Source organism: Fringilla coelebs, assembly GCF_963513975.1.
Source record: "Fringilla coelebs genome assembly, chromosome: 5".
NCBI lineage: Eukaryota > Metazoa > Chordata > Aves > Passeriformes > Fringillidae > Fringilla > Fringilla coelebs.
This window is the reverse complement of record NC_140033.1, coordinates 52,986,373-53,000,144: the sequence shown is the minus strand read 5'-3', so window position 1 is coordinate 53,000,144 and position 13,772 is coordinate 52,986,373. Positions and strand designations below refer to the sequence as shown.

Here is a 13,772-nt window from a genome sequence, read left to right as displayed (position 1 = left end):
ACTGTGACAATCTGTCTGAGTGGAGTTGGGGCCCCCTCCGCAAGGCTTATCGCAGCATTTGAAAACTGTACCTCTTCCTCTCTTGCTTTGTGCTCATATAAAAGGACAGAATCATAGAAAATCCATGGTGAAAACAGGGGAAATACAGAATTAGAGCAATTTTCTTCTTGACATGTGTAGTAATAGCCCTTTTGGCTCAAGTGGATTGATTTCTGTATCCTTGTTAATTTTGATTGTACAGTTTAATGTTGTTGTAAGCGATACACCAGAGAATTGGATTAATGCTTATTTTAGCTGGCTGTTTGTTCTGGTGAGTTCTCAAAACTTTCAGCATCAGAATAGCAATGCCTCATTTATGCTAAATATCAGTAGACAGTGTTTTTGCAGTGATTATTTCACCCTAAAGGATATTCAAATGACACTTAAACAGAAAAAAAACTGTCAGGAAATTGAAAAAAAAAAAGAAAGAATGCACACGTGCATTCACAATATATCAAGTACTGAGAAAAGCAAGAAAATGATCTTTGTTGTATCCCAGTCAGCCTTGTGTGTTTTGCTTTAACCAGGGCTAATTACCAATGAAAAAAAATGGTTCTTGCCAGTGGGATAATTATAAATGTGAGCCATTGTGAGCAGGGTTTGTTATGGTGAACTTTAATTATACTTTACTTTTGCTTGGTTGTTTGGCTGGAGCAAACAAGGGCTCTGTTCTTTTAGAGAGAAAGCAGAAATAAAGCTAGTGACTTCCTTCATTTCAGCACCCACACAGAGGGTGCATCCCAGCACACCAGTCCTCTGAAGAGAGCTGCTGCTTTATTTTAAATAAGCAGATTGTGGTTTCAGGCTGTGGTTTGTTAGCCCAGTTTAGAGAAAGGATTATTTGTATAACCGTTAAATCCCAGCAATTAGGAATAATGTTGCTGATATATACCATGTTTTTTGGCTGATTTATTTCATTTGTGCTCTGGAGTCATTCTCTCACCAGTATCTTTCCTGCTAGGATACTTGGCATTGATATATATGTATATGTTTTCCATTTGCTACAGCATTCATCCCCTGAAGAGTAGCCTTAATATAGTTTATTATTGAGGCTTAGAATCTCAGTAATATCAGTTGCTTCTGGCTCCCAGACAGTAGCAGTTCTGTTAGGCTTATCTGAACCTCTGATAAAAATTCCAGTTTTGAAATATGTGAAACACCTGAAAAGAAATAATTTGTGCTACCTGAAATATGTTAAAGTGTCATCCAAAATCTTTGATATATAGGGGACTTCCACAGATTGTTACTGGGGTGTAAAGGACACCCTTAAAGTGTAAAAGATAAAACTGGTGCTCCAGACTTCATCCTGTCTTAGCATCCTTGACCAGTGAGCCATAGCAGGTGTTGTGTTTAAGCATATCAGAGGAGAAAAAAAAGTGCAAGCATTTAGTTTGAAGTTAAGTTTGGCATGACTTTCTCTTGGAAAGATTTCTCTCAGCGTCAGGAAAATGTACCTATCTGTGCAACATTTAAGCTGAGCTTCACTGCAGCCTACTCTGAAAGCCTACAAATTCTAGATGCAGAGGGGAATAATGGTCTAAACCTCTTAAGTTTTTAATTTGGAAGTACATTTTCTGATCTGTATACTGGGAGAATCAGGGGAGTTGAGTCAAAACTACAGTGGGGACAATGTCTAATTGAAATTTCAGGGTATTTCAGAAATAGTGGGGCCTTCAAGTGGTGGGCCTTGCAGGGTGGGACTGCAAAGGTCTTCAGTCTTGAGAAATCCAGGCCTTACCAGCTTGTGTCTTACTGGAGGCAAAAAATACTGTTAGAAGATTATTTGTTTCCTTATACAAGAAAAGACAGAAAAACAACTGCTTTAAAGCAAGAGACAAGCCTGTCAACTCTACCAGATTTTTTCTTGTTATTTGAAAATTCTGTGCCTGTATTGTTGAATCTGCTTTCTAGAACCTGAGAAAGTCCAGGCCAGCTGTAACAGTTCATTTTCAGACAGTAGCTGTTGAGCTCTCTCTCCATTCTTGTCCTTGGGAAGGGTCGACCTGTTGTGATTTAGGAGAGTGAGCCTAGTGCCAAGCACAGGATAGGTCTTTGGAAAGACCGGTTTGATTTTAGACTCTGGTTTTAGAGTTTGATTTTCTAGACACTTTATGTAAATGGGAGTTGCAAGTAGATGCATGTAAAATGTGAAGCTGACCCCCGCAGTGAGCAGGTTTGTGTTCAGATGTGCTTCTTGGCCGTGTGAAATCTTGCTTGTATATGGACTGCTTTGACCTTTCCAAGAATGCAGCCAGGCTCTGAAACTGCAGGACAAAATGGAAAGGTTTTGAAAGACTTACATCCTAAGGACAAAGTACTGCAGAATGTTTAGCACTTAAAACTTTAAAATGTTAACTTTTCAGACTGTTATTTCTTAATTGCTGAGAGACATAGCATAGCCCTGGTACAGCAAACTCCAATAATATATGATTGCCTTAACTTTTGTTCTGCTACACAACAGTTTATGTTTCCCTGCTGGGTCTTAATTATTTTTTCCTCAGATTTCAAGAGACACTTTGGCATTCTGATGGGACAGAGCCAAAAATTTCAGTCTCAAGCCGTGAGGTCTATATAAAGGGTTGAATTCTGAACTGTAAATTTAAAATTAATTTCATGTAAATAGACAAATACAGAAGTGGTCTTCTACTGTAGTCTTTCTATCAGCGGTGCTTCTAATTTCAGAAAGTAAATCACTCTTGGCTGCTGCTAGCAGTATGCTTCATTTATACTTCGTCCCATTCTAACACAGGCTGCTGTTGAACTAATTATTGCCCAAAAAAGGAAGGAAATATGTTGTTGAAGATGAAGACCTTGATCCACAGTTTCTCCTGGACTCAGTGATAGTCTTTCTGGTGATTGTAATGAAATTTTGGACCAGGTCTCGAAACAACAGTTGAACTCCCCAAAAAAACCCAAACCCAGTGGCTATGAGAACAATAAAAACAAGCTTCATACCGGTGGGATTCAGTGTTGTAATTAGAAAAAAACATCTTATCTGTATTAATTCAAGTGGCTTTTATTTCTTTTGTTGTTCTTCTTTTTATATTGATGCTTAGTTTTTTTTCTGTTTGAGAGAAAATAAATAATTCTTTCTGGGAGCTTAAATTAAGAAACTACTTATATATTTATTTAAATATAATAATGTGAAATTGTTTTGGTTTGAATTATTATTTTTCCCCTTCTTTTCTTGAAGAATTTCTGTCTGATTTTAGTTAATTTGCATTTTGGTAACTTTTTAGCCAAAACATTTTTTAAAAACTCACTAGTGTTCACTGCCTTTTTTTTTTTTTCCCCCCTCTTACATACAGGTACTATTGGATACAATCAAAGAAACAGGATAGATACTCTGATGTATCTCCTCGCCTATCCACAAAAACCAATGGTAAAAACAAAAACAATAGAACTGATAGATTTTGAGAAACTCCCTGCTGGACAGAATGCCACAGTCGCTGTGATGAGCTACAGTGGCTACGATATTGAAGATGCTCTTGTCTTAAATAAAGCCTCTTTGGACAGAGGTAAGATCATCAACTCTTTCCCACTTCTCCGGTGTGCGTTCCAATATGTATTCTAATAAACTTGTTTTCTTGTAGTGTTACCACTCTAGTAAATTTTATTGAAGTTATGAGCGTTAGATCTCCAGTTAAGAAATTGAATTCCCAAACTGCTTTGAATGCTTTTGTTGGTTTTCTGTTTGGTTAGTGATTGTAACTCCATGCATGCAATAGTGTGGTGAAGATGCTAACATGCATATAAAATTCTGAGTCTGGATATTATAAGAAAAAATGGCTAACTTCTGATCTCAAATAAAAAAGGTGTAAATACTTAGCTTACAAAAAACATAAGGCATGAGTTAATCTGTTCTGTTGGGCTTGCTTTTTAGATGTTTACCTGAACCTTTGTTCATTACTAACAGAGCTCTCATTATTTCCACCAGTAACAAAAGCAGTAGATGAAATTAGATTTGTGAATGTATTCAGGAAAGGAATAGAACCCGAGGCAGTTTGTGTCTTTGTGAGCTTGGTGTTCTGAGGGAGCAGTAGCAGTATTGCCTACCTTCTGAGAGAAAATAATTGTGTTGCCTAAAGCAAAATAATTTAGTGTTTATCCAGAGCTCAATTAATGACCTGCTTCCTTAAAAAATTATACCAACTCTGTGGTGCAGTATATTTTAAGTAAAGTACCAAAGGGAAGGTTAACTAACAGAGACCCATGTTTGTGTCTCACTCTCTCCACATTTCTTCAGCACTTCATGTCAGTGCTGCTGAGGGTTGGAGGAGAGTTGCCTGAAAACTTCATCTCTTCTCTCACTTTTCTCCGTAAATTCCTTTTAGAGCAGGCATAGTGCAGTGATCAAGCTGGTTTTAGTTTTGGGTGGCCAAAATTAGATTCTTCCATCACTTTATTCCCCCCCTCCCCAAACACCCTTCCTTCTAGTTGCTAGGCAGCAGTAATAGTATTCCTAGACATGTATCTTTGGCATTAACGTCTGCTGCATTTAATTTATGCCTCCTTTTCTAAAACAACAACAGGCATGATTTAAAACTGAATGTTTTCTTTTCTGGTGGGCTGGTAACATTTACAGGGAGAGCTGTGGTGCTTGTCAGGAATTACTTGACATAATCTGAAGATATAGATGTACTGTATGTGGCCACAACCATCTTTCAAATGAGCTAAAACAACCCAGGATTATTAGCAAGCTTTGTTCTTGGCTCTCTGTAATTCTAAATGTGATTAGAGTTTTTAGTATCGTGGTTAGTTGCTGTACTTAGAGAGAAATTCCACAGCTGCTACTTTTCTCATTTAAAACCCACTAATTTTATAACAGTACATGTAATTTCAGGTGAGGAAAAAAAGAATAATGGGTTGATTATACTAAACACTCAGTTAGTACTTTCCTGGCAGACTAGCTTATGCCAGCCACAAACATGAGTAAAAGTTTAGGTTTCTTAGAACTCGTGAAAGGAAGAGATGCTCCTCTCACCCTATTACAGTCCCATGTTACATCTTCCTGAAGACCACCAAAATGATTCAAGAGATTCAGTGATTTCAAGAGACATGATGTGCGCAGAGATACAGAAGCAGATTAGCACAGTTTGGAATTGGACTATAGTCCAGCATCTAAAAAAAGTAGTGTACATGATCTTATGTTTAAGTTGTGCGCCACTAGGTATATGTGTACAACGTTATGCATATTCAAGCCAATGAATAATCTAACTAATAAAGAATATTTTATATCCCATAGATCAGATTTTATTCTGGTCATGTGTTATAAAGGATCTTTGAATTCCTAGCCAGATGAGTTTGTGTTCCATTCTAGGCTTTGGAAGGTGCCTTGTGTACAAGAATGCCAAGTGTACGCTGAAGCGATACACGAATCAGACCTTTGATAAAGTGATGGGGCCGATGCTGGATGCAGCTACCCGTAAACCCATCTGGCGCCATGAGATTTTAGATGCTGATGGTATCTGCTCTCCAGGTGGGTCAAACTGCATGTTCTCTCAGGGCATGCTCATAGTCAAAGTGGAAGTTAATGTTCTGTCAGTATTTCTTGTGCACCTTGTGTTATACTTAGCCTCTTGGGAGATTTTTTGGACTTGCAGACAGCAGTATTGTGATGGGAAATTTAAAAAAAGTTAGTTCCTGAAAGCAGCATGTTACCAATCATTGGGGAGACTTTTGCACATGAAAAAAGTAGCTTTATATTTAAGTAGAAGAGGGAGTTTTTATTAATATGAATCTACTGAAGTATTAGAATTTGTATTCTTAATGTTCCCAAGCTGACAAGCTTTTAATATTGTAGTTTTTCCCTGTATGTCTGTCATATGCTTTTGTTTTCTTAAGGATATAGACCCCTATTATTTTGATTTCATGCGTCAAAATCTCCTAGCAAGATGTCAGTTAATGTAGTTATTTGAGGAAGCAAAACCTTATGGTTTTAAGACTTTAAAAGGTGTTTGGAGAGAGATAAGAAAAATAAATAGGAATGTAAAGAGGGGTGTATAGCTTTCCAGTGGTAATAGATTTGAGGAAGAATCTCATACTGTCATCCTTTAGTTAGAAAACAGCTTAATAGACCTGCTAAGATCTAGTAAGAAAGGTGTTTTAAAGGGCATTAAACTTAATTCCATTATCGTACACAATTGGGTCAATTTTGATCCTTAACACATCACAATGGAGCTTTCAAAGTTAATTAAGGAAAAAAAAAGGCAAGAATCTTCTGAAGTATTAGGATAGATAGGACTGGGCTGGACTCCAGACTGAGACTGTTCTCAGCATGTAAGTAAAAACCTATTTGAGATAGTTCATGTGGACAGAAGAGACACAGGCTGAAGATCAGTGTAATTTAGTGGAGGAGGTGGGAGGTAGATACTTGGTGTGCAGTTGTATCATTGGGCCTCCTCCTGATCTGGTTTTCAATGTGAAGGGCAGGATAAGGGAATGGAGCAGGGAGAAGTTATATATGACACCAGTATCAATAGAAATATGTGAATACAAGGAGACTGACAGTAGTTTTGCACAGCTCATTGTGGAATGATGGGCTGTCCCAAATTCAGGTGTGAATTTCTAGAATTTGTCAGTTTAATCATGACAAAGTGTTCCTTGTTAATTTTCTCCATACTTAGAGCATATGACTTCAGATGCTTTTGTGCAGACTTTTGACCCAGGGTGTGTTGAAAAGCTGTTCTCACAGTGCGCCCAGCATGCAAGCTGTTCTGCTTTGGTTTACCAAAGAAAACTGGTTTAGTGATTCCCTTACTATTCAATATTTAGTAAAACAGCACAACATATTTCTTGGGCATGTTCCTTCCAGTTTGTCTTCCACCTTTTTTTTTTAAAGCTTAAAATGTATTTCTAACACAGTCAGATACATTTTCATGGTGCTTTTTCTTCTTGTTCTCTGTAGGTGAAAAAGTAGAAAATAAGCAGGTTCTTGTGAACAAATCTATGCCAACTGTGACCCAGACACCTCTGGAAGGAAGCAGTGTGCCTCAGCAGCCGCAGTACAAAGATGTGCCAGTAACGTATGTTGCAATATAACTTCAGAGCTGGGCAAATTACATGAAGGAAAGTTGTCTGAAAAAATATACTCAATTCTAAAAACCTCTTCTTCAACTCTAACTATATTTGGCTGTTGTTTGTTTAATTGAAGATCAAGGAATTGGTAATACATGAGGAAGCTTTTGCTGAGAAGAGCCCATGTGAAAAAAAACCCATACTTTGTCCTTTACAAGTTCAGCTTAATTCTCTAATAGTTTCTGTAGCAACTCTTTAAACTTTTCGTTTTCAGAAACATGCTGTACACTGGAACTTGTATGTAAATATATATGAGGAAAAAGGATTTTATATATTTATTTATATGTGTGTATATATATATATATATATATATATATAAAGTTCCATGAAGATTACAGTTTGGTCAGGAGCTTACCAAAACATAGGTAGTTGTCTGTAACTTGTGTTTCATTCATACAAGTAAAAAAAATCATAGTTTTGGGTTCTTTTACTAGGTACAAAGGCGCCACTGATTCTTATATTGAAAAAGTAATGATTTCATCAAATGCAGAGGATGCTTTCTTGATCAAAATGTTGCTGAGGCAAACCAGACGTCCAGAAATTGGAGATAAATTTAGCAGTCGTCATGGGCAGAAAGGTAAAGGACCCATTTAATAAAAATAAATTATTGTTGTATATGCCTACTATACATACATAATGTATGTTTCCATTGATTGGTTCAGATCTTTTATGAATACAGTGGTAGAAGGCCATATCCCTTTTTTTTTTTTTTGTTAAGTTCACCTAATTTAGCAATGTTGTTTCTGAAACAAAAATGTGTTAGCAACAACTACTCTTGCTTGATCTATGAATCTGGAAAATACAGTAGTTTCCCCCAATTCAAACAAGTACAGAGGTTTTTTGGTTTGGTTTGGTTTTTTTTTTTTGAAGTCACAATTTGGATTTAGGTGATAGATTTGTCAGTGGATTGTCATAGATTGGAGAGGCTCTGAACGGACAGAAGAGAAATGAAATGGGAAGTTTGCAGGTCAGAATGTTTGCAGACATTCTGCTCTAAAGACAAGACTGCAGGTACCAGCAAAGAGTAGAAAGAAAGGAAATATTTTTAAAAATACACCTGGGACATGATCTGGAGCAGCTCTGGATCCTCAGACCAAAACCTGAAAATGAGTGCCCACTTGGAAGCTGCTTGGTGGCATGCAGTTCTCAAGTTTTCATGTTAGTAGGAAAATGAAAATCAGGAACCTACTTCTATATCTCCTGAAAAACAGCAGTGAACTCCCTTTGACCTGAATGTAAAAAAATATGAGTATCAGATCATCCTCTGAATCTCAAAGATTTGGAAGGTGTGCAAAGGGTGTTAAGAAAGAAGTGACTGAAAACAGCCTGACTGTAACCAACTTAAAAGCATGTTTTTTTCCCGTTGTTGTCAGTATGGGACAGGTTTTGATATGTTCTCATCATTCCGTACACTTGGAAAATCGAGATTTGTAGTATTTGAAGTATGACCTTCTGTGTTAGTGTATGTGCCGTGCTATTACCTGAGTTTGGTAATCTTGTTACATTTTTAGGTCTTATTTTGGCTTGAGAACATTGCTTGGTCTGTTGTCAGATGTGATGGAAAGGTAAAGAGGTTGATGTTACAAATCCTTTCCATGGCAACCCATACACCCCTTGCAGTCCTGTCCTAATAGCTCCAGGTGTAACTGAAGTGAAAGACTGCATCCCTGTTGTGAGATGCAGAGCTAACCACTGTAATCCACATTTCTGTGGTCTCCAGGGTAGGGGATCAGGACATGGACCTACATCAGACCTGTCAATCAGAAGAGGTAAAATGGGTGCAGAAGGCAGTAGTTGATCACAGTGACAGCTGTTACAAGATACTTCCTCAAGTTTGTGTTGTCTGTAAGAATAGTCAAGACTGCCTTTCTCAGTACCTCCAGCTCTGTGCAAGATCACCTGTAATTCCACTGTGTCTTTCCATGCAACCACAAAACTGTTTTTTTATTTTATTTGTTTATTATTATTATAATTACTCTGTATTCTCAGGAAATACTTCCATTGTTTCTGTTGTAATTAAGGAAGAGAAACTCTTCTGATAAGCATTGAAATGTTTTTATTGATTGTATTTTCAAGATGGTTTTTGATCTAAAAATACAAAGCTATTCCCACTGAGTTCCCAAGTGATTTGGAAATCAGTACTGTTGAAGGTTTCAAAAAAGTAAAGAAGCAGCATTACATACTTGACTTTCCCTACAAAACTGAGTCTAGTTCTTGCGCTGCAGCCTTATAGGATAGTTAAGATAAGTGAGGAGAGGAAGAGCTTCAGAGGCAACCAGGAGGAGTTGAGCAATTGGATGTTCAACTGCCCCATTCTTTCTTTTCTCAGGGAAGATCCTCCTTCAGGAAGATTTTGTGTAGATTCTCTTTCTAGTACTTTTTCAGTCTTATACACAATGAAGTTGTACAGTGCTTAAAAACTTAGGAGCACTGTTAGAGCAATGACTATTTCATGATACAGTTTCAGCTTTGTCTAATTAAACCCTTCTCCTTATAAGCGGTATGCAGTATTTTAGCAGCAAGTTATTTTATAATAATGCAATCAGTACTGTGCAGGACAAATTTTCTTATTAGAACTTTTAAAAAAAACTTCCAAATTATATTAAAGAAGCTGCTTGATTAATCATGATAAATATTTATAGGGGTTTACCTGAAAAATTTAAGTAGGTTAATTTTTTCTCCTAGTTTGGGCTATTAATGTGCACCAGTTGGAATAGTTGAACAGAATGTAAATGAACTTTTTTTTCATATCCCTCCAAAAAATAATAAAAAGAGTGCTCCACAAACGTAGAACCATGAGTGGAAGAGGAAGAATGACACAAGGAAACAGAATTCTGTCAGGCAGGTTGCAGTATGGCTTCAGGGTGCTGAGGACCTTCCATATGACAAAATGCACGTAAGACATCTCACAATGCAGAGCAAGCAACTACCTGTGGAAATGCCATGGTAACGAAAAGCAGTATCCTAAAATGCTGTAAGAAACTTTGAGGGCACCTGTAATTATGCCTGGCACTGCATCAGGTTAACAATGGCTGATCATCCTCTATTTGTGCTTGGGACTATAATAATACTAATAAAAAGTCAAACCCATCAATTATGTAGACTGTCACTTTCAGCTTGGTTTTGGAGACATGAGTGTAACACAACTGTTGCAATGTTCCCACAGTTTGTAGCTGTCCCAAACATCAATCTGTACTAGTAATCCCTTGTGATCAGGGGAGTGATCATATTCCAAATTATTACATTTTACTCAAACTCATTGCCGTCCTGGCAGTACACCTCTCAGTTCACTGCCCTGTAAAGATGTTACAGTAAACAAGAGAAAGGAGGAATATGGAGAAGATATATTTGATAGATACTAAGAAAAATAACTGACAAGAACAGTGCTGTTCACTGTTTTGCAGTTTAACAATACAATGAAGAAGCCAATACTGACCATAGCAGAACTGGAGAAAAGGCATGAAAAGAAAAGGGAAAACCTCCTTTGATAACTTTTTAACATTACATCTGGTATCATCTTCTGACATCAAACTGGGGAAAGATCAGTCTTATCAGAAAAATATAGACAATCATGGAACAGAAATCATAATACTAACAGTTCAACTTTTTCTATTGAGAGAATTTTTAATTAGCTTTGAATTTATTCTTTCATCTTGGTCTGAATGTAGGCAATTACGACTTCAAGTGTAATTTGTGACTGCTTGCTTTAAGCCTGCCATAGAGCCATTTGAACATATAATGATCTTAAACACCCTGAAGCCATACTGCAACCTTGGTTCAGTGAGAAGGAGAAAAAGCATATGTCTGTCTGTATTGTCAGTCTTTTTTGGGGAATATATTTATTTTCTAGAAGGAATGCCTGAAGATGAGATTTGATTTCATGGAATCCTAGTAGTAGTGGGTTTTAAATAATTAAATATGTGCAAAATAAGAGATTGCACAAACCATGTCTCAAACTTTTTGATGGTCTTTTCTGTATTCCAAATTGATTTGTATTTCAAAGCTCTGCTTTGTCACTGGAGCAGAAGGAAGCAGAGTAAAGGAATTAGAAAGCATCAGGGATACAACAGATTAAATCTCACAAACCACCTTTAGCCTTTTGTTACAGAAAAGCCTTCTGTTAAATATGTAGGTAGATTTTTGTAGGCCTCTATAATAACACAGATCTGTGTCACTGCCTCTGTATTTGCTGCCTTGTTTGTGTCCTCTCACATGTCATCATGGTATTGGCGAGGGTCACACTTCTGGCCTGTCCACTGCACCCTCTTTTCACGTGAGTTTGTGTTTTAAGTACACTCCTCCAAGCTGCCTGTAAAAGGTTGCCTGTCCTTCAAGGCTTCTCAGAAAGAAGTATATGGGGAGAAGGAAAAAACCCAAACAAATGAGGCCACCAGGCTGTGTTCTGAAATGCAGATATTTTGCTTTATTTTCATATTCATCTCCGAACTGGATGTTGCACTAAGATCTTTGGCACTGGACTGTCTCTAGTCTATAAATCTTCTCTGGTAGTTATGTGTTTATCCTAAACTGCAGGACTTTGTTCTCACATTGTTGCATCATATATTTTCTAGAAGGATAAAAAAACATCTTTTGGTTAATTATTTTGTTGTTTTAATCTTGTATTCTTCAAGCAAAGTCACTTTTCAAAGCACAGAAGGCAAAAGGATTGTTAAGCTAAAGAAGCTTCATCTGAATTCCATACAAAGGAAATTATTATATTTCCAGATTTCCTCTTGCTTTGCTGCAAGTCACAATGAGGAAAAAGTTGGGCTCCTTTGATGTGAAAAAAAGCAATATAACACTTCTCTGAAAGAACATTTCTCAGTCTCTCATGTGAAAAAGGATTAACACCTCCAACAAAGGTCCTGTAGATCACAGAACTAAGCAGCAATACTGAACAGTATTCCTGAGGAGTGGAAAAACTGTATTTAAGCAAGAGATTGTTTGAACTGGCAAACAGAAGCTTTTTAATAGCTGAAGATCTAAGATAAAGGATTAAACCTTTCTGAAGTATCTGCACTTAAACAACTCTAAAGACAAGGAAGCAAGTTTAAATTCATGAAAGATGGTCTTTGTTTTCCTAAATGAACCATGTTCTTTAGCATCAAAACAAAATCCATTCACTACATTATCAACTACATAAACTTCATGACAATCCCTCTCATGTAGCAGTCTGACCTTGTTTGCTTTTTGAAATTTTTAATAGTTTGAGCATCTGCCATCTGCTTTCCTAACTTCATAGTGGAAATCAACTTATCTTTTTCCTTTTAATGGGCACTTGAACAGTACAGATAAGCAGAACATTTAAAATAAAACATTAAACGGCTACTTGTGTAATTTCCCCCCATGTTACAAGTCAGAATTAGTACTTTATCTCTAATAGAATGTCAGTGGGCTTATAGCAATTAAATAGTTGAAATGGCATTAAAAAGAATTTGCTCTTAATCAACTGCAGGAATGTCAGACCATTAGTAGTTATTAGGCATCAGGGAAGGTAGGGATTTCTTACCATGTTTTTATCTCCAGAAGCTGAATTTCAGAAAACGTCAGAATGCCATTAAAACTTCCCACACTGTTTTTTCCTGTTTATTTTTAACAAAACTGCTGCTTAGCTTGCTGCCTTAAGAGGAAAATTACAGCATTTTTTGTCTCAAGCAGCTAACAGGTAACCTTCTGACCTTTTCAGTAAATTCTCAACTGAACTTCTGAAATTAGCGTGATTTAGCATTTTATGGCGCAGAATAAAAATCTCTAATTCTGTTTCTAAATAGTGTATCCTGAACACACATTTTATTAAGCTCTTGACTCATTCAGCCATGTGTATTTTGTAAAGTTCCTATGGTTATTGTTTTACAATAGCTGCTTCCAGAAGCATTGTAAGGGTTTCAATTAATCAGCTCTTTGTGTGCTTCAGACTATGCAAATTTATCACATCAGACCATTCAGCAGCTCATGGGAAAGCAGTGTACAAACTGTATTGTCTTCTAGCACCTCCTCTCATTTAGAGTGATGTTTTTAATAAGAAAACTAATCAAGTTTACTTATGCATTATTTATCTGTTAATTTTAATTCTGTTCTTTACCCCTTCTGTCAAATGGGATGTAGCAAGTGATATGATAGATCAGTGAATGATTCAGTATTGAACAAAGCTTATGTGATGCAGCACTTTTTTCTTCTAGACTTCTTTTATGCTTAGTTAGCCAACACAGTATGTAATTAGAGAGTTTTGAAGCAGCTGTACATTCGTTGTTCAGCCTTGCTAATTTTTGCAAATCTGTCACTTGTCTGTAACATACAGCGCTGTGTTACTGCTACAACTTTCCTTAATTATGTGATGTTGTCTTATTTCTCAAGAGTATTTCCAAATTCTGGCAAATCTGGCAAAGCTAAAATAGATGCCTTTCAAGTCAGTTTTAGCTCTTTTACCACCATATCATTAGAACAAGTAAACAAGCACGTTTAGTAATGCGCTTCTTTTTATCTCACTGATAGAAACTGGTATTGCTGCCGCTTCTATTCACGTCGTCTCCTTTGCTCTCTAATGTCCCTCCTGCTGGTAGTAATTAGTTTTCTATATTAGGTTGTTTTGACTTATTTGATGATTTTTTTTTTCATTGGCATGTGTGTGTATAGAAGGCGCCTTATCGTAGCCTGGT

General features: G+C 36.8%; 1 protein-coding gene across 3 annotated transcripts in view; it reads left to right on the top strand.

Annotated features, from left to right (window-relative positions):
• Nucleotides 1-13,772, top strand: part of POLR3B (RNA polymerase III subunit B) — a 72,598-nt gene that overhangs the window by 40,897 nt on the left and 17,929 nt on the right. For all 3 annotated transcript variants that reach the window (XM_084206553.1, XM_084206554.1, XM_084206555.1), the window contains exons 20-23: nt 3,348-3,557; nt 5,360-5,518; nt 6,947-7,064; nt 7,551-7,693. In XM_084206553.1, the coding sequence (XP_084062679.1) occupies nt 3,348-3,557; nt 5,360-5,518; nt 6,947-7,064; nt 7,551-7,693 (630 nt within the window). The remainder of the gene's footprint in view (nt 1-3,347; nt 3,558-5,359; nt 5,519-6,946; nt 7,065-7,550; nt 7,694-13,772) is intronic.